At 38.7% G+C, this 25,126-nt stretch overlaps 1 protein-coding gene across 1 annotated transcript in view; it reads left to right on the plus strand.

The window, feature by feature from the left end:
* Dnah11 (dynein axonemal heavy chain 11) overlaps window positions 1-25,126 on the plus strand; it is a 318,014-nt gene that overhangs the window by 194,764 nt on the left and 98,124 nt on the right. Inside the window, exons 55-61 of the mRNA XM_027932705.3 lie at window positions 2,823-2,984; window positions 10,007-10,240; window positions 14,146-14,292; window positions 18,988-19,101; window positions 21,293-21,436; window positions 22,052-22,234; window positions 23,682-23,783. Of these exons, the coding sequence (XP_027788506.2) occupies window positions 2,823-2,984; window positions 10,007-10,240; window positions 14,146-14,292; window positions 18,988-19,101; window positions 21,293-21,436; window positions 22,052-22,234; window positions 23,682-23,783 (1,086 nt within the window). The remainder of the gene's footprint in view (window positions 1-2,822; window positions 2,985-10,006; window positions 10,241-14,145; window positions 14,293-18,987; window positions 19,102-21,292; window positions 21,437-22,051; window positions 22,235-23,681; window positions 23,784-25,126) is intronic.

A 25,126-nucleotide genomic window follows, 5' to 3' on the forward strand; every position in this document is an offset into this window, starting at 1 on the left:
CTCAGATATGACATCACATGCACAGGAAACAACAGCAGAGATAAACAAATGAGAGTGCATTAAATTGAAAAGTTCCTGCACAGCAAAGAAAACCAACTATTGGGTGAAAAAAAATCAAACCGCAAAATGGGTGAAAATATTGAAGCCATGTATATAATAGGTCATGGAGACCTACGACCTATGCTTCAACAGTCAGAAAACAAGTTTGAAAAATGAACAATGGACTTGAAGAACCGTTTATCTAAAGAAGATGTGCCAGTGAGTGGCCAGTAAATATAGAAAAGATACTCAACCCTACTAATTATCAGGGAAATGTGTCACAATGAGATCTATGTGTGTCTGCTAGGACAGTTCTTTTTAATGGAAAATAATAAAGTGTTGGTATGGATATATGGAGCTATCAGAACTCTTGTATGCCATTGGTAAGAGTGTAAACCAGTGTAGCTGCAATCAAATTGACTATAATAATTCCTCAAAATATTAAAAATGAAATCACCAGATGATCTAGTAGTACCACTACTGGATATACATCCAGAGGAAATGAAGTCAGGATCGTGAGGAGGTATCTGCACTTGAACGTACATTGCAGCATTACTTGCAGTAGCCAAGACATGGAGACAGCCTAAATGTCTGTCCACAGATGGGTGGATGAAAACGTACATATGCACAATGGAATAAAATTCAGTGATTAAAAAGAAGAAAATCTTGTCATTTGCCACAACATGGATAAACCTGGAAGACATCATGCCAAGTGTAATAAGCCTGCCACTGAAGGACCAAAACTGCATGAACTCACTTATTTGAGGTATCTATACATTTTTATGAGTAATTAAATTCATAGAAATAAAGGAGACTGACTTTTGCCACAGGATCAAAAAAGGTAAATAATTTTTTTTAAAAAGTAGAAACAGATGCTGTTTAATAGGTATAGAGTTTCAGTCATGCACAATGAGAAAGTTCTAGAGGTCTGCTATATAACATTGTGCTCATAGTTAACAATATCCTGTACACTAAAAATTTGGTTGAATGTAGATCTTGTGATGTTTTTATCACAATAAAAAAGCTTAGACCTTAGGGTTTATTTAGCTTGAGTTGTTCAACATACATGGCATATAAAATAAACAACATAGAAATACCTGTTAAATGAGGTATTATATGGGTTGATATATGCTGGGGTTTTGTTTTTGACATGGATTTTTTTAAAACACTATGAGTAAAACAGTTTGTATCCTTTGAAAATGATTTCATCAATTACTTGATCTCAAGGTATCAGACTTGGAGCAACAAGGTCTTTGCTTTATATCAAGTACAACATTTCTAGAAAAGAAGAATCCAAGCCTCTCCCTCAGACCTTTTCTCAGGTGGTATGTCTTCCCCAGGGTCTTCAAGGTACTCAGGGACTTGGGGAAAGAGGCAGAGTCTCTTGTATTAGTACTTTCATTGGTGTTTCTCCTCTGAAAACCTTCAGTAGTTCAGAGGGGACCCTCACGAAGGGGAAGAAATGGGGTCAGACCCAACATCCTCCCACTGAGTTTCTGTGACACTACCCGGGCCAGATTCAGGCACTACCAACAGAATCCCCTGTGTGACTTAAGAAAGTGTGGAAGTAGACTGCTGGCCCTTCTTACCTGTGGCTTCCTCATCAGCAGATTCATCCTATGTGAATCAAATAATACTGAGAAAAAAAAATGCGTATGTACAAAATATGTAGAATTTTTTCTTGTCTTCATTCCCTAAACAATATAACATAATAAGCATTCACATAGCATTAGGTATAATCAGCAATCTAGAGATGATTTAAGAATATAGGAAATTATATGCAGGTTATATGCAAATACTGTCTGTGCCATTTTATATAAGGAACTTGAGCATCCTTGGAGTTTGGTATATCTGCAAAGGTCCTGGAACCAATCAGCAGACACCAAGAGATGATTTATTCAGATTTGAATTAACTCTTATTTTTTTAAATGTTTTTCCCCTGTCTTTTTTTCTTAATATTTATTTTTTAGTTATAGGTGGTCACAATATCTTTACTTTATTTTTATGTGGTGCTGTGGATTGAACCCAGTGCCTCACACATGCTAGGCAAGCACGCTACCACTGAGCAACAACCCCAACCCCAAGTAGCATTGTAATTTTTTTTGGGGGGGTGGTACTGAGAATTGAACCTAGGGCCTTGTGCATGTAAGGCAAGCACTCTACCAACTGAGCTACATCCCCAGCTCTTGAATTAACTTTTAAATCTTCAAAAACCATCAGATTTACATTGAAAACTGAAAAAAAAAAAATCCCAGGAGCATATTTAAACCAAAATTTAAAAATTCTTTTAAAAACTGAAGTGAGAACTCAAGCAGATGTATTTTCTTTTTAATGAAGGTAGAGATGAACACATACTCTGATAAGACATTTTTTTAAAGTCTGTTGCACAGTTCTGGGGAATCTGATGAATTACAGAATGGAAGGAAACAGTAGTTGAAAGTACTGGTGTTGCATCCTGGTGACTGACTTTTATTGCTGTAATGGTACTTGTGGAAGTGAGTAAAACGTCCCACTATGAATGATGATCATCAAACACGCCTGAAAGAAGAGGGACAGTTTTTGAGGGAAGCACACTGTGGTGTTTCTGTATGTCCCATGATGCGCCTTTGGACGGGTTTGCACTCATTAGTAAGAGGTTAAGGCTGCTCTCCACCGCGTGGAGCGTTGCTGTGTTTAATGTCACAGTTTGGCTGTGCTCCTTTCTTTCCTTGTCTGAGACTGCAGTGTCATTCTTCACTCACTCATCACCCTCCTGTTTCTGCCCTGCCCCCATGTCTCCACAGATCATTTTGTGTTTCTCTCCTGTTGGTCACACGCTGAGAGTGAGAGCTCGGAAGTTCCCAGCCATAGTCAACTGCACTGCTATTGACTGGTTTCACGCGTGGCCAAAAGAGGCTCTGGTCTCCGTCAGCAGGAGGTTCATTGAGGACATTGAGGGGATTGAGGTATGCTGGGTCTGCCTGAGTCCTTGTCTCACATGCAAACACCCTAAAAGTCCTCAGACATAACCAAAATACTCCTCTAAAAAAGCCATCCTTATTTAAGGTGATAAAAGCATCTGTGGTTTGCATTTAATGGAATACAATAACATTTCGTATGGAGACGGAGGCACACGGAGCACACTGGAGTATGTCCACATCATGTTCTGACTCATCCGAAGGCCAAGGCCATCCTTCATTAAATCATACTGGGCCTTACTGAATATAAACCCCTTAAGTTGACAACTAAAAACCTAAACCAAAGTGTTGTCACCCTTAGCCAAGGCATGCTCGATTTCTCACTGCATAAGGCAATTTATTGTGATTATTCTCGGGACAGTATTGGCCCCATCAGTTTCACAATAATATATCTGCTTACTTGTATTTTGAATATGTGTGTTATGGGGTAGGTTTGTCATTTCTTCTTTATGAAATTTGTATATGTTTTAAAATTGTTGCATGAAAGGTGGGGGGACCTTCAGGCATTCAGATTCAAAGAAAAAGAAATATAAACATGAAGCTGCAGTTAGATTTCCTAGAGAGGAAGTTTTATTTGTGAGCAGTGCCTTTCTGATGAGGTAGTTCAGGAAGGTGCTGGTGGCAAACATTTCCTAGAGAGCATTGTCTTCCTGCTCCACAGAGTGATAAGGTGAAAGGCACCTGGAATAGGTCCCACATTGAAAGTGACTCTCAGAGCGGGAGGTGGAATTAGGGGTCTGGGAGGGGTGATGTCAGTTCCTCAAGAAAGTTGATAATGAGCAGCCGGTTGTCATCTTCCTCAGTCCATAGGGCATAGCTACTACCTTCCAGAGCAGTCTTTGAACATTTTGTTGAATATCACATCTTTTGATCACCAGATGGTTAAATATCCAGGCATATTTGCATATTTAATTAATTTTTTATATGCAGCTAGCTTTATTGGTTGTTACATCATTTTTCCTTTGCCACTTTTTTTTTAAAGTAGCTGTGTGGTTAAGCACACAAGCAAATGTTCACTTTCACCTCCAGAATTTTGTAGAGGGGAACCTCTTTGGTCTTCTCCTCAAATGTTTGTTAAATCTAATTATGTCATGCTGGATTGCCAGGAGAGAACCCAAGCAGTAGCATTGAACTTGGAAGATTCATGTACAATAGATCCTTTAGGCATTCAGCTGCCTCTCTCTCCCTCTGTTCTCCACAATCACACTTACAACTTTTCCACTAATAAATAGAGAGGGAAATTATGTCTGCTAAAGGCTTACAGAAATCTTTTACACTTTGGTTAGTTTAGTAAAGAAGGAAAAAGAAGCAGAGTACTTTGTTTCTGAACTTTACTTTCTCAAGCGGTAGGAAGCCGGAGCTCACAGCATGGTTTAAGCTGATATTTGGCACAGTACTTTCGCAAGTTGCTTGTCTCTGGCTGCCTCTTGCTGGCTCTGTCCCATGAAGGTAGGTGCCACTTTGAAAACTGTTACCATGGAAGCAGCTTTGATATGCCAGTGACCATTGACATCTGCTGGATGAGGCAAGATTTGCATCATTGGAAGTCCAAAGGGCTCCTGCCAGGTGCTAAGCTCTGTCTGATGGTGTCATGACGCCTCCTATAGGATTCTGAGAGCCAAATAAGAATTTTGAAAGCACTCTACCCTTTCTATCAAGCTGAATTATGCCTCGAAACAAATTAGCCAGATGATTTCATTTCAGTGCAAGGTGCTTATTTAACTTTCCCACCTTCCTAATTTGTCGCTCAGGAGCAATAATTATGATTCACAGTGCCGTGTGTCCGTGTTCTCCTAAAAACACGTGGTGTCTTTTCTGTAGAGGTCAAAAACAGCTTTTAAATTTTTTGAATGAGTACTAATTTGATCACTTTCTTAGTTTTAATTTCAATCATTAAGACTGAAAGTTATCACTATAATTTAGGCACTTCTTAATTATCGACCTGATTTGATGAGTGTAAGGTATTTATACAAGGTGACCCCCTTTGGCCACAGAGGAAGGATTCATTAACAGCAAGCAGTTTTATGTAAGTTGACATATAATTTTTCCATCAATACACACTCAGCACCCAGTGGTATGGGTTCACTGCATCTAAATAAATGTTTGTGTTATTTTTCAGTTACCTGACACTGACTGATAGCTATCCAAAAAAAAAAAAAATTTTTTTTTGACCAAAACATTTTGACACTTAAGTGTCACCAGATATTTATCTCAAGACTTTATGTCAACATACACCATTTCTCATAGGAGATTTGAAAATGGAAATAGGAGGAGGTACTGTAAGGAGAGAGAAAGGGAAAGGCCCTCTGCCCATCCCTGGGAGTAGGGTTGGAAATGCTGTGGGAAGCAGCACACTGGGGAGGTGTTTGGGTAAAGACCTTGGTGATTTGTTAGTGTATGGGTTCCAGTTAGGAACATGCAAGAAGGCACAAGACACTAGGCATTAAAAGAAAAGCAGCAATTTTTGCTTCTCAGGACAAAACGAGCAATGGACATACTTGAAAACATGGCAAATAAAACGAGAAGTTAGTTAATGGAAATTTCTTAGATGAATTGCCTAGGGGTGAGATTTGTGTTGGGAAGTGTATAGATCTGAGCAAGATGGAGGAGCACAACCTTTTCAGGCACAGGGGCTAACTGGAGAGTTAAAGCTGTCTGCCCTAATGTGATGCCACTTACATGTGATCACAAAGCTTGGCGCCATCAGCCTTTTCAATAAAATGCAATTATTCTCCAGGCTCCCACCTCTTCAATCCAGAATTCGTTCTAGAGTTTAGCCTATGAATGACGTGTGTTGCTACCATTTTCCAAAAACAATCAAGAGATGTTCACTCAAAGAGGAAGGTCATTTTACTGCTATATTTAAAGACTTACTTTTCCAGTGGGTTCTTTTAAAAATTCTTGGGTCAAACAGGAACGGTATTAACATTTTTTTCAGTGATAGCTATGTTTATTAATTATTTTTACCCCCATTTTTTCTCTAAAATATAAATTAGGATTAATAGATATGAATAAAAAAGAAAATCTCATGGTATGGAAATTATATGAATTGGGGAGAAATGTCCTTTTTGTAAAGAATATGAAAACCATTTGGAAATATCAGTACAAAAACAAATACAACCGAATTGATCTTGAACCAACCTAAATCTCATCCAAGCTTTTGGGTGAGGAAAAACCCAAGTAGTTTCAACATCCTTTCCCATTCCTCTGTCCTTTCTCCTTTACCCACTCACATGAGGATCTGTCCATCCTGTATGCCTTGCTTGGTGCATGTTAATTGAACTGAGAATGGAGCTGCAGAAAGGAGAAGAGCACTCCTTTCCAGGAGTTACTCAGCTTTGTGAACTTTAGGATTCACTTTTAACAGTAAAGCAGAGTCCCACTTTTATGGTCACCCAGGAATCTGGATATACTTTAAGCCAGAAGCTTAACTCGTGGAGCCGTGAGCCCTCCAAGTCTGTGCTTCTGTGACTTTCTCAGGGTGCAGGCTTACCAGAACCAGCTCTACCATCTTTGTTTTATTGTTCTGTTAGGGAATAAAAGCTACCTCTTTCATGTTTAGGAACAGGTCAGGAAGACCATTGGTTTAGGCTGAACTTGATCTTCCTTTGACCAGTATGAGAGCTTCAAAATTAAAAACAGAAAAATTAAAAGCATAAGCAAACTAACAAAGTGCATTCACCAGACAAAGTAACAAATGGGAACCCCCCCCCCCAAAAAAAAATTACAATGCAATTTAGAAAACCACGTTTGCTGTCACAGTTGACACCTGTTGCTGCACTGCACAGTGGCGATCCTATCGGTGGCACTGCCACCCTGGGGCTAGTACTGCCCTGATCTTGCATTGCTTTTCTCTCCCATCAGTACTGTCATGAGGGGCCACTGGTTGCCTTGTCAACAGGTGAGGGATAGCCTATCCTCAAGCTAGCAAGGGCTCACCTGCTGCTGGACACCAGAGCCCATCATTGTCCCTCCTCATCTGGACTCTATCTCCAATGTTTGACTATTTCGAAAGAAGGAAAAGAAACAATAAAAAGGAGTAATTTTTGAGGGTAGGAGGAGGCATAGGGAATGTAGCAATGTACCCTGTTTTTCAGACCTCCAAATTTAACCTACATCCTAAGCCCTGCTCCTTGGCCGCCCCCAAGATGCTTTTCTGATGCTCTGAGATGCACAGGAGTCTTGGTAAAATGTGGTCCTGCTCATCTTATTCTTGATTGCATTTTCATTATTTAATAAATCACCTTAACTATCACAAGGGTCTAAATAATATATTCTCTTTTACCAGCCCCCAAATGAGTGAAATATAAAATAGATTTTATAACTCAGCAGTTTGACATTTCAAAAAATTAATACAGAAAAAAATTTCTGAGAAAAACTTTCAAGACTTACTATAGATAAGAATTATCCCAAGTTTAACTTCAAAAAAAGAAAAAAGATTCTTTCAATTGTCCCATTCCATTTGCTTTTTCCCCTTCCCTCCCTTGAAAACAATATTTTTGCAAGTCTAAATTTAATTTTACAGACGCATATAGTTGTTTTGGCTGGTCTCAGGAAGATATAAAATCCTAAATATTTGATTTAGTGCTGGCCTCTGGGTATTGGTGTCATTCAACTCTGCTGTCAGGTGTTTTCAACAAGGTGATCATAGTGGACACTCGCTCGGAGAGTCAGGTGGCCAGGGTACTTGGTGTGGCAGCAATGTTCCTGCTGAAGAACGGAGAACAGAGAACTGCCACACCAAGCAACAGAGAGTTGTTTGTGTGTTTACAGTGAGCCAGTGGAGAAACTGGAAATTATACTCTTTCTCTTAATGTAAGGAAAAAAGCAGTTTCATCTTGGCATATGATGATTCAAAGCAGACAGCATTGTTTTCCAAAGCAGCTTGGTGGGGCAACCTTGAATTTGTAACCATTTGAGGCTGACACTCTGCTTATTTTTATTTTTGACCTCCCCATGATTGGTTATGGAATGACTTACAGAGTGGCATCAACGGACGTTCACGAAGGGGCCAAATCTAGCAGGAATGATGTTCTTCCCTCGAAGTGAAAAATACAGTGTTACGCTGCCATCGCTGCAGTCCCGCAGCCGCCCTCTCGGCTCCCCCCTCAAAAGAAAACTGGAGATAAATGAATGGCAGAATAAATAATTTATGCTAATGAAATTACTGCAATTAGTAGTTCTACAATGACCCTTTTAAAAGCCACAGCTGTTAATGTCAGGAAGTGCTGTCACTACTGACCTTATCATAAGAGAAAGTGACAAATTGAGAATGCAGGGAAGACCAGTCATCAAAGAGGTCTGTTCTGGACCGATTAGAGTTTTCTGAAAAACAGTGTGAATTACAACCAGCTGCTCCCTGGCTCCTCCAGGCTCCCATGCTGTGCCATTTTGTTAAGCCCGATAACAATAGTTATTTTGCCCCATTGAGACAAGTTGTCTCGGGCCACTTCCAGCTCTACCGGAAACCACTTTTTCCATAGGAGACTTACAAATGAAACTGTTGTTAAAGAGAGCTTTCAGTGCCTCCGAAGAGCCTCCTCATAAGGATCATGGTTGGGCAGAGGCCAGGGATTTTTTTTTTTTTTTCTTTTTCTTCCTGTAAGGAGGTTACACTTGGCTGAGGAAGTATTTATCTGTGTTGTAGAAAGGTATGTGTGCACTGCTAACTCCAGTTAAAACAAGACTGGGCAGGAGTGAATTTCTGTTCATGTTTACATTGAAGCCAGGCTCTTAAAAAAAAATCCCCAAGGGAATAGGATTTAGATGAAGTTTATAGAACTTCCTTGTAAATTCCATTTTTCTGACTCCACTATTTGATAATGAAACAAAGACAAATTCAGGATTCTCACCTATAAATTTTATATGTAACCTTTGCTGAAACACTGTTTCAGTCACTAGTAAGATGGATTTTTAATACACAGAACAATCAAATCATGTGCGGGTTTTATACCCATGTAGAGATTTTTATTTTCACAAGGTTGGAAAGCTGTGTGTTTAGAGATGTTGCTCAGGAACAGCTGTTTTTCCCCCAGCAAGAATCGCCCTGTCTCTCCTGGCACCTCTGGTTGTAATATTGATGGTGCAGATTTGAAGCATTTAACTGCATCACCAGCCACTTGTGTGCAATGTTCCCAAAGACGTCTGAGCATTATTGACAACACTTTGGTAAATTATGTGTGACTTTCCTAAGAGTTGGTGTAGCTCATTTAATTCATATTAATTGATTTTTAGGCTCCCCTTGATTAATTGAACCTGGTTCATCTTGTACAGAATGCAATAAATAATCATTAAAATGAGGGAGATGTGACTCCACAAATTAAAAAGTTAACTACTTCAGAAGTCACAGAGGACACAATGGAAAGAATGGGTAGTGGGGGTTGGGGGCACAGAAGGAAATCTTCAAAGGAGAATTGTTCTGTTTTGTGTTTTATTTGGAGGTAGTGTCCCCCGCCCCCTCAAAAAAAATTATCATGATTTTTTTTCCCAGAAGCAGTGGCTTTTAAAAGCTTATTCAGTTTAGTTTTTTGTAGTTCTCATAACACTCTACTTGTCAATTTCAGCTTTTGTTTTTCCCATGATTTTGAAAGGTTATCAGTTTTCTTTGTCTGAAGTTTAGCTTGAAAGCAACATCAAAAAAAAAAAAGCCTCAGAATATTGTGTCTCTAATTTCTGTTTCACACACTTGATAGATAAAAACGAAGTTGTAAAGAACAATACTTATATCATATGTTGGCTTTTGAGTTTGGTATGTGGAGCACATAAAATTCCTTGATCATACAGAGTTGGTAGATAGATGGTTAGAAAAGTTGGAAGCTGTATTATAATCTCTCTAGTCCTGTGGATATCTCTTAAAGATTAAGTAAGTCTTCCAGTTTCTACTGTAATTTGTGCTGGAAAAAATTTTTAGGGGAAAAAATACTGTATAATTTTGTTGCTTTTTCTTCAATTTTTTTAATTTATAATTTTAACTTGAAAGGATTTCATAAAAATGCAATGTTTGTTTCCAGCCACTGTACAAGGATTGCATCAGCCTCTTCATGGCACATGTTCACACCAGTGTAAATGAAATGAGCACCAGGTATTACCAGAATGAGAGAAGACACAACTATACCACCCCAAAGAGTTTTCTAGAACAAATATCACTCTTTAAGAACCTACTAAAGAAGAAACAAAAAGAAGTTTTCCAGAAGAAAGAGCACTTGGTGAATGGCATCCAGAAGCTAAAAACCACTGCCTCTCAGGTATGACCAGGGTGTGCTCCCACAGAGTGAAACCTCTGCTCTTGCATAGAAAAACATGTTTCCTTTTGAAGCAGTGCCTGCCACATTTATACAAGATGCCTAGCTTTTAAATTTACAGCTTGAGGACACAAGGGATACATTATTACTGCTTTCCTGTCCAGAAAGAACAGGCCAGTTATTCTTTCACAACTGGTTTGGGGAGATACTTTCTCTTCTCTGCTGGAGCCCATGCAGGGCAGTGTGGGGTGTTGAAGGGGCAGACGCAGCCCATTTCCCTCTCCTGCCTCTGACTTCTCTGGGGCTCTGCTCTTGTGGTCAGGAGTTTTGCCATCCTAGAATGGAACTAGAATCACTTTTTGTCTCAGGTACTCAACCCTGATGAGGGCATCATTACCTGGCTGATGATGGGTGAAGTCCCCAAGTACAGCAGTTTTCTCTGACCTTGGTATCTGGTGTGCTGCTTTTAGTCCAAGTTCTCTAGGGTAAACATGCTCAGTAATGTCTTCATCCTCAGTAGTAAGGTTCCTACTATCTCCAAGGACCATATCTCTAACTTGCAGGTATAAAGCAGGAGAGATTTAGCACATGATATTAATCTCATTTCATTGGCAAAACACACAGGTTTGTGAAGTAGATGTTACTGCAGTTTTATACCTGAGCTTAAAGAGTTCAAGGCCAGAGAATCAGGGAGGGGTGGGATTGAACCCAGGTCTGTATTGTTCTATTTGCCCATGCGCTGTCCATGGTACCAAGGTACCTGTCTGTGACTGGTCAAAGGGATTAGAATGGAAGACAATGGAGACTTTGAAGAATAGCTCAGTCTTTCTCTGAGACAGCTGGGCTCTAAGTAAAATAAATTCTCACTGGTGCTCATCTCAAAATCAGAATTACTCATAGGTTTCTCAAAGTTTTGTCATCAGGTGCTGTTCTCATATGCTTTTCCAGGGACAGTTCTTCTTGAGCCCATTTTTTTTTTTCCATGAGGACTGGGTGGCTTATCTGTACCTAGGCTAGAAACAGGGCAAGACCCAGTTGGAGAACATATTTTAGCACTTTTTCACACTATTCTAGCACTCTGCAGCCTGAAGCACCACACAGCTCCTCCTCCTTGTTCCATACACCAGGAACAGCAATGTGATGAAACACTGATCTATAATGAGCTGTGGATGAAATAGGTTGGGCAAGAAAATTCAGAGTTTTCAGGACAGTAGGGACCAAATTCTAAATAGAACAAGTGTGGGGAGCCCCCAAGAGCACAGCCATATCTGCATTTGCTCCTTCCCCTTCCAATATATCTTACTCTTCTTCTCTTCCCCATTCTCGTCCTCCTTTTCTTCCCTCTACTCATCTCTCCTATTCTCTCACTTCAATCAAGATCCTTCCCCTCAGTAAAAGTTTTCCTGGGAGTCCTATTGAGCTAATATGATGTTGAACTAAGGTGATAAGGAAGGAGCTTTGTGTTACCAAGAATTTATATTCTTTTAATGATGCTCCAAACTGAACCTGTTGACTTTGCCCAGGAAATGATAGTGTTGCCACCCAGTGATGAGCTACTGATGGGAAGTCCCTGACCACTACCACCCCTCCAAAAAAAAAAATATCCCTGCCACACTTAGCTCTGTCATTTGTGAAATCAACTCTAAGGGAAAGTGGAATAGTATAGAATCCTGGGTCATCCCGGGGCAGCAGTGTGTCAGCCACAGGGAAGTAAAGAGAGAGTCTGTGGTTTGGTAATCACCCCAGTTATGTATTGGTAAGTCAGGGATGGGGGAGCTGATCCACTGTGTCTGCTGAGTACAGAGCTATGTGGGTCTCCCTGTTCTCCCTCAGTTAATAGGCAGGAAGTTTGTGAAGATGCACAAAGTCTTGATGAAGAAATGCAGGTGGTTTCTTTCTTCGTTAGTTATTTGCATAGGGAATGCTTTTAATAGCAGAAAAGTGGTTGGAATATTTAATAGCTAAGTGATAGGGTTTTTTTTAAAATTCAGTTTATTATGAACAGAAAGTCTAATTGCCTATGTAAGAGAACTGGGGAGCCTCATAGTATAAGAAGAGGTGGTATGTGGAGCAGAAAGCCTTCATTATGGAGCAAGCTCTGTGGGCCTCTCTGCCTTAAGCAATTCCACAGAACCATTGGGAATATAAGTATCTAAACCTTAACAATGTTTATGAATTATTATACAGCTATAAACCCCTTTCTCAGCCATATAACCCCTCTGGATGTCAGCTTAGGTCATCGCAGATAGCTATAGTGACATTTCTTTATCAATAAAAGTCCCCCTCCTAGAGCTAAAGTCACTTTGGATATTTTGGAGCTAACTGCTCCCTTAGAAACTGAAACCAGGGCTTGATGTAACAGTTCCCTAGTCTCTTGGCTAATTCTTTTGACTATAGCCTAAGAAGACTTGTTTCAATGGCTAAAAAGAATAGAGAAGCAAATGTTCACTCTATAAGGTTACCCTGAGTTCATAGAAAAGCTACAAGATCAATCTTAGATTAAACTATCATGATAGAAGCAGCAGTCATGATATGCTTTTGTAGGCAGAGGGTAAGTTCCTGTGTTGGGGTGGGGATTATATGCTTGCTTGGATGTAGTGGGATGTTGTTCTACAAGGTGAGACCACTAACATGTCTTCAGAAATGGAGTCTGAATAAATGTTTGAGTGTTCTTCAAATCTATGATTTTTTTTAAATTTTTTATTGTTGGTTGTTCAAAACATTACATAGTTCTTGATATATCATATTTCACACTTTGATTCAAGTGGGTTATGAACTCCCATAAATCTATGATTTTTAAAAACAGTAATATTCTGGAAAATGGATGGAGAGCTAATCACAATTTCAAACGGCTGAGTCAGTGATTTTTTTTCTCTAGCACTTCACTTTTACTTTGACTTTCATGATCCTCAAACTTAGAAACCTGGTGTGATACCTTGTGAACCTAGTGAAATTACAAATAAAAAATGGGCAGAATCTTTTTTTTTTTTTTTAGTTGCTATGTTTGTTGACAACTCAGACTGCACTCCACAAGAGCAGAGTGAGGTGATTTGGTGGTAGGCCAGGAAGAGAAAGGTACATCTGTGGGGCTCACTGAGCTTCTAGCCATACTGTGCTGATACCCCACAAATCGTGTACAGTTTGCCCTTCTTACTAAGTATGAAGTTCAATGTTGGGTTGTCCACATGACCACGAATTAAATGTCATACGAGGTGAGAAAAAATCAAGAAGACCATTTCATGTTAGGTGGGATAAATTTGCAACCAATTACTTAGCAGACAAACAAGGATAATTCATGACTTCAGCTTGTCTGAAGCCTCCAGCCATTTTCTGTTAGGGAATGCCAAGCATGGTTCTTCCAGCTTGCTACCAGACCTGTCTTCCTGTGGCTTCTGTTACCTTGAGCCTGAGCTGTATGGGATCAGAAAAACTGTCATGGAGTGTGTTGGAGACTTCTGTGAGTGCTTCCCCAAGAGCACAGATTGAGTAGCAAAGATAAACTTTTCGGTCTTGCAGATAATCATATTTCCTGTAAAATCACTGAGAACCAGGTGCAATAGCACACACCTATAATCTCAGAGTGCTAGAGACTGAGGCAGGGAGATCATGAGTTGGAAGCCAGCCTCAGCAACTTGGGGCCTAAGCAACTCAGAGTAACATTGTCTCTGAATAAAATACAAAAAGAGCTGGAGATGTGGCTCTGTGGTTAAGCTCCCTAGGTTCAATCCCCAGTAACAAAACAAAAACAAAACAAAAATAGTTGCAAATGAGAGTACAATAAAATCAGGGTAGAAATATGCATGACGCAAACCATTCGAGGTCTCTGAATCCATGCTAAAAAGCAAAGCTGAATCTGCTCTTTGTTGTTGTCAACACAAGTTACCCCAGAGTAATGACTTTTCCTTTAGGTGGGAGATCTGAAAGCCAGACTTGCCTCTCAAGAAGCCGAGTTACAGCTGAGAAATCAGGATGCTGAAGCTCTGATCACAAAGATCGGGCTTCAGACGGAGAAAGTGAGCCGGGAAAAGGCCATCGCGGACACCGAGGAGCGAAAGGTCAGGCTAATTCCCCCACTTAGAGTGCTGAGCTATATTTAGCACAAAATAAACCTTTGTAGGTGAACAATTTTGAACAACTTCCTCTCCAGGGAGCATAAAGTCTAAAGAATTATTATAGCTACACATGTAACAGCATTTCACACCATGATTACCACTTGACCTTTCCTTACATTATGCATTTTCCCAACCTTTTAGCTCTTTTAATGATATGAAAGAACAATAAATACTGAGCTCATTCAAGCATATAATGGATGTGGATCTTGAACATCAGGCCTATTTGTAATACAGTAAAGGTCAGGAAGTCACCTCTGAGGTTTCAAAAGGTTTTCAGTTTTTAGGCAAATTGAACAACTCAATTGTTAACAAAGCCCATTCCGTCACTTTGCAAGATGGTTTTCAAATTTTGCATTTTAATAATATAACTGGAGTTTATTATTAAGTCCTAAGCTAAATTTGTTCTTTTTGATTCAGTTGAGGCCCTGGCATTCTGTATTGTATTTTATTGTTGGAAACAATTATTTTTAAGATTATATAGTCTGCTTTCTTTGTACTCGGGTTTCAAGTGATTCTGAAATAAATACAACTTCATTTTTGTCTTCTTGAGCTGCAAATGGAAAACAAAAATTCTTATGTATCTTATTTCACAAAAGAAATAGCATAGTAAACAGATAATCAATAAATATTCTTTCTAGAAATTGTGGAGTAGACATTTCTTATTTTAGACAAAAGAACATAACCAGGACCTAGTTAGTAAAAATTTAAAAAAAAAATTGTAAATTGCATACACTCTCATTGATAGGCTTTATGTCATTATCCTTGCATTTTAGGATACGAGAACATATTTGAGTTTTTCTGGTGGTGTTGCCAGTCATTAGTGTATAATCAAGTTGTGTTTTTTTTTTCCTCTAACATATCATGCATGTTTTCCTTTATCTTACACAACTAAAGGCTAAAAAATACATTGAAAATCAGAACTCTAAACAAACAATTTTAAAAAGATACAGCATATTTATAATTGACAATAAGGCACATTTAGAATGACCCATAGGTATACAATTTCTAATTTGATAATAAATGTTGCCATTGTGTTTCAGGTAAGTGGAGAATGTCCTTAAAAGTATCATATTAAGCAATTAGATATCATCCAGGTGTGATTATCATAAGCTAATTCCACCCAGGAGATATTTTTTAGGCATTATAAAAATGTATGAGGTTCTAGTCATTATTATAACCTATTGCCACTGATACCTTTTGGAGGTCTTAAAAAAATGACAGGTATTCTAGGAGTATTTTCACAAGTGAATTCCTAAGGTAAAATCCTCATAAAGTAAAAAGGTGTTAGCAATTAGAACTCCTTTGATATATTGTTTTCTGAGGTTCATCAAACATGAAAAAGACATGTACTATAATGTATATCTAATCCATACCAAAACTTATACACACTTTCATTTTACCCATGGAGCTTAATTATAAACAAACATTAACTGAGTTTTTGTTTTTGTTTTTTTGTTTTGTTTTTTGGGGCCAGGCCCTCTTCTAGGCTCTTGGAGATACTTGACAAGCTAGGTGCACTCATGTAGCTTACATTTCAATGGAAAAGACTAACAGGAGACAAAATAACACTTCTAGAAACAATATATTATGAGTTAGATAAATGCTCTGACATAAATCTAATAGAAGTAATAGTAGAAGGAACTACTTTAAATTAGGTGATCAGGGAAAGGTCTATTTGTAATTAAACTACATAGAGGCAAGCAATTAACTAACACCTGAGTGCATGCTCTGGGCTCACACATGTCGTGTTTAGCAGTGTGCTAGATACTATGCAGTTGCTCAAAGGGGCAAAGGTGGACTCTCTGATTCTGTGAAATTGGGCTCCTCAGGCTTACTCCATGAGCCATCATTGTGAACTGCTCAGTTCACAAAGTACATTGTCACATTTAATATGACTAAACATATGTTGAGGTTTAGAGGCTGACAACCCATATAGAGAAGCAGGTTCAAATTATTGTTTCAAATTTTATGAAACAAGAACCATTCTTGTGACCAGCAATGACTTCAAGCAGCACAAGTACCAGTAAGCTTATGAAAATCTGTTCTCTTTCCACCATTGACTTATCAGCCCAAATTCTGAAATTCTAATGGTTCTGTGATAGCTTTCAAAATATGGTCCTCATGAGTAGCAATACCTTCCAAATTTAAATGATATAATATATTCTCTTCAAAAGCTGGATCTCCTTTTTGATTTTTGAATGGCTTTTAGTTTGTATGTGGGTTTTTTTTCCTAAATGTGGGTGGGTCCAGGTTTTGGAGGGCCATCAAGAGTTTCATATAGTCTGAAAGCAGGTAAGAGCAGTGTGTTAGTTTGCTAGTGCTGCCAGAACAAACTGTCACAAACTGGGAGGCTTCAATCACAGAAATTGTTTCTCCACAGCTGTGGCGGCTGATGTTAAAATCAAGGTTTTATCAGGCTTGCTTGCTGCTGAGGACTGTCTCTTTGGCTTATAAATGGCTGCCATCTTACTCTGTCCTCACCTGGCCTTTTCTGTATGAACACTCACCCCTGATGTCTCATTTATGTTTCCAAACTTCCACTAAGAACAACAATTAGATTAGGGCTCACCTGAATGGCCTCATTGTAGCTTTATCACATCCGTGAAGCCCCTATTACCAAGTAGAATCACATTTTGAGGTACTGGGCAGACACAGTACAGCTTATAACTAAGCAATTTGGGGAACTTTATTCTCTGTGTGAGAACCACAAAATTCTGTGAGCATCTTCAAGGAGCTGTTGATTACTAAATAGCAAAAGATTTTTGGTGTACCCAAGGATGAAACCGTCTTCAACTCTGCTTTAATGACCATGGTAGAGGGAAAGCACACCTCCTAGGCAATCCAGAAAGCTCTTCCCTCTTCTCCAGGTTGAGCCTCATCAACCCTATCCAGGAACCATCAGGTAGAGGAAATTGCATGCTGTAGTTGACCAAGTCAATGAGATATAGCAAATTTTCAGCATTCTGGTATAGTTGCACCTTAGGGTAAGAGGTAATAGAAATAAGTTGACCAATGTAGAGTGTTTTCTTCCTTTGTGTTTGTGGGGTTTTATTTAGTGTTCACGATTATCTTGTTTATAAATGTAACTCAAAGGAATAATACTCCATTAACGGTCAAGGGCTCCAGAGGATAAGAGTGGTTGCACCCCCGTCTCTTAGAAATAGCACTTAAAAGAACTTCTCTGTAAGGTTTCTCCTAGTACTAAAAGGCTATAATCCTGAGGACCAGAGGTGTGTCTCATAAATAGGGTGCTTTCCAAGCATGCCTACAGTCCTGGGTTTAATCCCCACCACACACACACACACACACACACACACACAAAGTCTAGGATTTTAAATCCAATTTTAAGTGATTTTAAAATGATGCCATGCTTTCTTTCATCTGAAACTGTATTCTCCAGCACACTGAATTTTTTTTTAGAATTTTCATGGTCCATTCCTGGCAGTGTTTGAGGGTTGTGATTTTGGAGTGGTTCTCAGTAAGCATGCAGAGTTTTCTTATTTACATTAACAGTAGCTGTGCATGCATTAGCAGGAGATCACATATCTACCCCGAACCAATTATGTTCATAAAAGGTGCAGTATACAGCAAAATAATGGTTAATCAGGAGAAGGGTAATTACCACTAATAAAGCTGTAGTAGACAACATAATTTGTTGTGAGCAGTGTTTAATTTTATGGTATGGTTAAACCTGTTCATTCCAAACCTATCTGAAGAAATTCACTTTTTGTTCACACTTGTGTTCCACAATCGCCATCACCACAGGACCCATCCCCTGAGTGCCGGTGCCTAGAGCTACAGCTTTGAGTCTCAGATTTTTGCTGAGGACTAACAATGCATTCTTCTTGGCCATTCAAATTCCATAGTTATCCTAAGAAGAGGTAAAAGTCCCCCAGCTTTGTATTATTGGTTTGGCTGAAGTTTACCAGCATGGTTCCCTGTGTCCATACAAGCAGTGTCCTTTTGACCTGTGAAGGGGTACCACTCAACCTGCCCCTGGAGACTATGTAGTAGTGTCATTGTTCCATTATCCAAAATGGATCTGGGCTCTTGTCTCTATGGTTTTTGATCAGGTCCTTGGAGAAACCAGTAATTGAACAACAACAAAAAATCTCCTTGTAATTAAGCATGCAATACATGACCACAGACAAGATTATCTTCTGCCCAATTGAATGAAAAGAACTTCACATCTGTTCTTAAAGAGAAACCAATGTTAGCAAAAATTAGATAAAAATTCAAGCAAGAATATTTGTACCCTAGATTGCTGATCCAGCTGGGATTTTCACTTGTCAGGGACTCAGGGAAAAAGAAAATTGAACAGAAGAATGCCTGCTTAATCTTGTTTTTATTATTAGCAGTACCTTATAATTAAATGAGTCAAAGCTCTTCTTGGAGGACTTTAATATTTGAATCCATTTGGTTTGGGATTTGTCATGTGTGTTTTGTACATTTACAAAGCTTTATATACATACTGTGCCTGAAGGGAAATTAGTTTTTATGACAAATTCCTCACCTATTCAAAGTTTAGACAAATGAATTATTTAACAGGTGCATGTGAGTCAATCTGCACTTTTCAATAGAGATCTCTGACATAATAATTTGTGTATGTGGGTTTATGTGCCTTTCCTCTCTGATTAGGTGGCAGCCATTCAGACGGAAGTGTCCCAGAAGCAGAGGGAATGTGAGGCCGACTTGCTAAAGGCTGAGCCAGCCCTGGTGGCTGCCACAGCTGCACTCAATACGCTCAACAGGGTATGATTTCTTGGCTTGTGGGTTTCCTCAAAATAATATTCAAAGGTTATTAGAGTTTTAATAACTGAGCAAAGAATATACCCATGCAGTCGTGCAGTTTTTTGAAAGAAAAAAATACATAAAAATATTAAAATCAAAACAACCTTTGAGATCATCTTTCTAGTTCAACTTCTTTTCCCATCCAGGTGTCTGTTCCCCTACCCCTTATCCTGTGACCACATCCAACACTATGTGGTATATAATTTTATGAAATCTAGCTGGATTGCACCCAAATCCAGTTTTCAAGTTATATGTTACTTTAAGAACTATGTGAGGGATTCTTTATTTCTTCTGGAATACAAAAAGTGCCTCAACTGTAAAGCAAAACAACAAAACTGGTAAGAGACCCTCATGGTAAGAGTAATAGGAGCAAAGATATCAAGGCTGGTCCCCCCATGACTCCCAGTTTCATATTAGATAGTAGCAAGAGCTCACTGAACATTTGAATTTGAGAAATATTCTTTGTTTGCCACCAGGGTATTGTAAGAAAAAATGAAATGGTGGGCAATATTATTTTAAGAGCCAATAACTAATGTTGCCCTGGGGTTCTGCCAGGTCTAAGTTTAAGATGTAACTTTAAAAAGTAAGGGATCAGAGAAACACTCAAATTCTTCTCTGAATATTTTATTTTAAAGAAATAATTTTGGCTATGAACAGTTTTATAAGAGTTTTACAGTATTACTGTAAAACTGAAAAATTTTTAAAGAATATAAATATATCATGGTAGAATATTATTACACATTTGAATACTGCCATCAAAATATTGTTAAAGACTAGCTATCAACGTGAGAAATGTTCCTAATAAGTTAATAAAGCAGATTGTGAAATAGGATATATCACAAATTTTTTTTTCTGGTAAGACTATCCTAGTCATAGGAAAAAAAAAATTAGAAAACAATAGAAGAGTATCTGGTTATCTCTTAATATTTATCTTCTATAGAGTTGCTTCCCCAGATTTGCAGATTTTCCTCTGATCTTTATTCAGACAAAATAAGTTAATGTCACTTAAAATACAAAGTTGAGTATATTTTTAATTTTTTAAAAATTTTATGGGTCCTTTTTAGTTATACTTGACAGCATTCCTTTTGATGTAATTATATAAGCATGGAATATAATTCTAATTGGGATTCTATTCTTATGGATGTACATGATGGTGGGATTTACTATGGTGTGTTCCTGTATCATTTATTTATTTATTTATTATTATTATTATTATTATTATTTATTATTTCAGATTTACTTCACTATCTTTCCTTTTCCTATCTCCTCTCCCTTCCCATCATTCCCCTTTGTCTAATCTAAATATCTATGATGAAACAATCTTGGTTAGCCAATTCTCAATTATTATTAACATGTTTCAAGAATTTGCTCGTGTTCTTACTTTCATGCCCAATGATTCTTCGTAATCATTTACCAAATAAATAGTCAATTTCTCATAAGGGAGCAGAGTCAGTTTCACCATTCAATATGGTTTTGTAAGCAAGAATTTATTTTGCAGCTTATAAAATAATCATAGGAAATAACCAGTTGTTTTTTAAATCGTGTATTATGAACCTATATGTGCTTCTTATAGATACTAACTCCTGCCCCAAAGCATTTGCCCTGGTTCTTGTAATTTAACCACTGATTCCATCTGTTGAGTAAATCAGTGCTGTGCTCTGAGGGGACCAGGCAGTAGGGAAGAAGCTTCAGACTATTTGGAACCCTCCCAGTTAAGAGTCATTGAACTATAATGGAAGATGTTTCTTGCTTGTGCACATAAAGCAGAAAAATGAAACTAAGAGACACTGAACTTAAGGAATCATATTTATGGGAGGGCTTGGTTAAAATACAAATATTACATTGATGGAACTGAATCCATAAATACTTTGTAGCCTCTGTGCTTACATAATTTTCCGGCCTCTATGAGCAGGGCTTTGCAGGACAGCTATAAACCAATGGATTCCTTTTCTTGGGAGCAAAAAAAAAGGTAGAAATCAGAGAAGTGCCCAGCAGGAACTGAGCTCCCAAGGATCTTAAGGTAGAGTCCCTGGGGGGGCAATGAACTGATAAACCATGACTGGTACAATGATGGGGTGGCACTGAAGTCCAGCTTGGAAACTTGCCTCTCCAGCCTTCCCTAATCCTGTGTGTGCATCAACGTTTTCTTCAGATCAACCTCACTGAGCTGAAAACCTTTCCCAACCCACCAAATGCAGTTACCAATGTCACTGCAGCTGTGATGGTCCTCCTGGCTCCCCGGGGTAGAGTGCCGAAAGACCGAAGTTGGAAAGCAGCTAAAATTTTCATGGGAAAGGTATGGGCCCGCCTGGGAAAATGAAAGTGCTGACAGTTTCTGTATTGCTGTCCGTGCTCTGGGGTAGTGCATGATAGCAAAAGATGTTCAAGTCTAAAGAAGCCATCTTTCTGGCTGTGTGTTCTCTAGGCCTGCAGCTTTTGTTAGCCATATTGGAGGTTAGCTCGGGGTTGTGGCATACCTAAGGCAGTGCCAGCTGCAGGTGGAAGGTTGCTAATTATTTGCAAAATTATGAAAGCCGTTAAGTGTAGGAGGGAGAAAATTACATGGGTTTCTTAGGCTTGAAAAATGTTACTAATGTACAAGAAGGTGAAGCAAAGGGGCTTTTTGGTATGTGTTTTGCTTTTTCTTTTCTCCCTTTCTTTTCTTCAAAATGTGAATACCTCCTGTGCTGGGCCTGAATATTTTACCCTGGGATAGAAGAGGTTTTAAAAGTGTCCATTGCTAATTCTAACTTCATAGTATAAAGACTGAAAAAGTCAAACAGTAGGATAAATGCTGCTTGCCAATTTTGCCTTTGTAATGTAAGTCCTAAAAGCTGGTTTTAACTTTTGATCTTGGAATTTTCTCTGCATCCAAAATGGGTTCATTGCAATAAGTCTTTTTGCTTTACAGGTTGATGATTTTTTGCAAGCGTTAATTAACTATGACAAAGAACACATTCCAGAGAACTGCCTCAAAGTGGTGAATGAACAGTATTTGAAAGACCCAGAGTTCAATCCAAACCTGATTCAGACCAAATCTTTTGCAGCAGCTGGTCTCTGTGCCTGGGTTATCAACATCATTAAATTCTATGAGGTATCATTCCTAATCTGATGGTTTACAGGCATTATCCACGTAGGGCCATAAGAATCAATTTCCACATCAGCAGAAAATGTAATTTGATATTTAGTTTTCTAAAGAAGGATATGCACTTTTAAGAAGAAGATATGAATGTGTTCAAGTTAACAGAATTCTATATAGGAGGATATTTTAAATGTTCAAAACTGTCTTTTTTTAAGAGTAAAATAATTAGCCACTCTAGATCAAAGAGCAGCAATTAATTTGATTTCAATTAGAGAAAAATTTGTTGCATGTATAAATCATGTTTATTTACATTAAAATATTTGATTCATGTTGACATGAAATAACTGCAACTCTGAATTCATGTTGAATTAAATCCCTGCTCTCAAGGCAAAAATACACGCAATCTTTATTGCAGGCATACTGAGATGAGGAAATAACTATTTGTTTCTTTTAGTATTTTAATGACAAACAGTGTTTTACCTGTAGATAGTCTAATCTGAAATTTGCAACATAGATAGATTATCATTTCTTTCATTCATTGATCAAATACTTATCAGCCAGCTATGTTCTTAACTCTTTGCAGAGTACTGAAAAGGAAACTATAACCCATGACTATGAGGAACTGTCTCAAGATTCTGAGACGTATGTTGTATTCAGATATGGAATTATAAAGAAAAAGTCAATTGTAGTTAATGTCATTCCTCAAGTGGTTTCCATAAAATAAGGTTATATCCTTCACACTGTGGAACCCCAGGAGCAGGACTTTGTTGATCTTTCTCTCATGGAAATCTTTTAGCCCAAGAGTTTACAGTAGGTGTATAGCGTCTCTCCATAATAAAATGCCTAAGCACTGTGTTCCATTGGTGAAAAGATGAGCACAGATCTGAACTATAGCTACGTTGTGTTGCTATAAATAAAGACAAGTTGACTTCCTTGGTCCACTCAAATTCTTAAATGGTTCCTTGAAATAACACATACTTAAAACAGGTGCTTCAAAAAGAAAGTGAAAGTGAATGTGTGGTTCATTATGTGCAAGAACATCTCCCACTTCCGGTGTTCAGAGAATTTCTCCATGCTTACTTTCTGCCTCAGAGTCTAGATTTAATCACAAATTTAGCTGTGTTTCATGCACCTGCACTTTCTAGTTATAGGAGGATTATCTCCATATTTGATAAAAAAAAAATCTTAGAATATTCATGGAGTTTGACCTCTAGAGCATTCTATGCAAGTACTTGTAACTCTAAGGTCCAGAATAAACAAGTAACCAATGGAGATCCAGAGAGAGAGTGGGAGGCTTTGTCTACTTTTCCTTAGCTGATGCCATGGTAAAGAAACAGCAAATTACTTGGTAAACTAGAGATTTTATTTGCGGAGTGCTCAGCCTATGTAAGGTCAAGTGATTATTCTTCCCATTCGCATCTGTATTGCCTTCTGAGTTAAACCCCACGTGGATTTTCAGGTCTATTGTGATGTCGAACCAAAACGCCAAGCATTAGCCCAAGCAAACTTAGAACTGGCGGCAGCTACTGAAAAACTTGAGGCCATCAGGAAAAAGCTTGTGGTAAGTGCAAAACATGAATCTAAAGAAGTTCCCACTGCCTCCTTAGGAACCCTTCTTCAGACATGGTTATGCGTAAGCTCTGCCCAACAGAAAGGAATTGGAGCTTCATGAATGTTTTCCCTTAGGTACCCATTCAATAGATGTTTCTGATAGGTGAAGTGCTGGGCACTGACTGGAAAAGTGGAAGCAGTCATGGTGTCTGCACTTAACTAATTTTCACAGTCTGGTAGGAGGAGGAAGGCAGGTAGCATGTGGGGCTTGAAAGCCCAGCTCCTCTAGGTGCGGTGGCACACGCCTGTAATCCCAGGGGCTCAGGAGACTGAGACAGGAGGATGGAGAGTTCAAAGCCAGCCTCATCAAAGAGAGAGGCACCAAGCAACTCAGTGAGTCTCTGTCTCTAAATAAAATGCAAAATAGGGCTGGGGATGTGGCTCAGTGGTCCAGTGTCCCTGAGTTAGCCCCCCAAAATATAAAAAAAAGTCCATATCCTGGCTCCATGATTTCTACTGGTCTATATCTTGGCTCCATGATTTATTGTTTCACCCCACGCAAGTTGTTTAACCTCTCTGAACTTCCATTTTCTCATCTCTGAAATAGGTACAGATTAAGCATTCCTTATTCAAAATCCAAAATGCTCCCAAATTCAAAACTTCTTTGGAGTTAAAGAAGTTTTTGGCTACCTGGCATCCAGTCTGTCGCCTTTAAGGGAAACCAGCCAGATATATCTTTGGAGAATTTTCTCTTATCACTAGATATGCTCAAGTGGGTGTTTTTAGCAGGATTGCCCTTCTCTGTTCTACCTATCAAGCTTTGTCAATTAAATTCCCCCCATCTCTCAAATTTGAATGATGGGCAGAAGGAGTAAAAGACTGAGAACAGTATTTGTACCTTTTACAGACTGTGTTCAGATAAGACTCGAGCAGTTCCTGTCTCCAAGTCCCCAAGCTTCTTGAAGGTTCTTTGCCTTTCCTTCCCCCCAGAGAGCTTTCCCATGTTCTTCCAGTAAATTCCCTTTAGGTCAAATAAGCTAGAGGGTTTTTTTTTTCCACCATGACCTAAGGTATCTAGATACTCTGCAGTGTATAGCACACAGTGGATGTTTTGTAAATATTAGTTCCTGCCCTTCCTGTTGAAACCTCTTATGTAGATGTTCCACTGTCAGGACTGGAGTTTGACAGAGAAGCCTGACTCAGGAACTTATATTTGGAAATTGTTGGCATAAAGATCATATGTGTAGAAAGATTGTCCTGTAGGAATGTGAGGACAAAGGAGCAGAGGGGGCTGAGGGTAGATGGCAGGGAGGATGTTCCTTATTTGGACTTTGTCCTGCCGTAGATACCTGA

Source organism: Marmota flaviventris, chromosome 1 (genome assembly GCF_047511675.1).
Source record: "Marmota flaviventris isolate mMarFla1 chromosome 1, mMarFla1.hap1, whole genome shotgun sequence".
Lineage (NCBI taxonomy): Eukaryota > Metazoa > Chordata > Mammalia > Rodentia > Sciuridae > Marmota > Marmota flaviventris.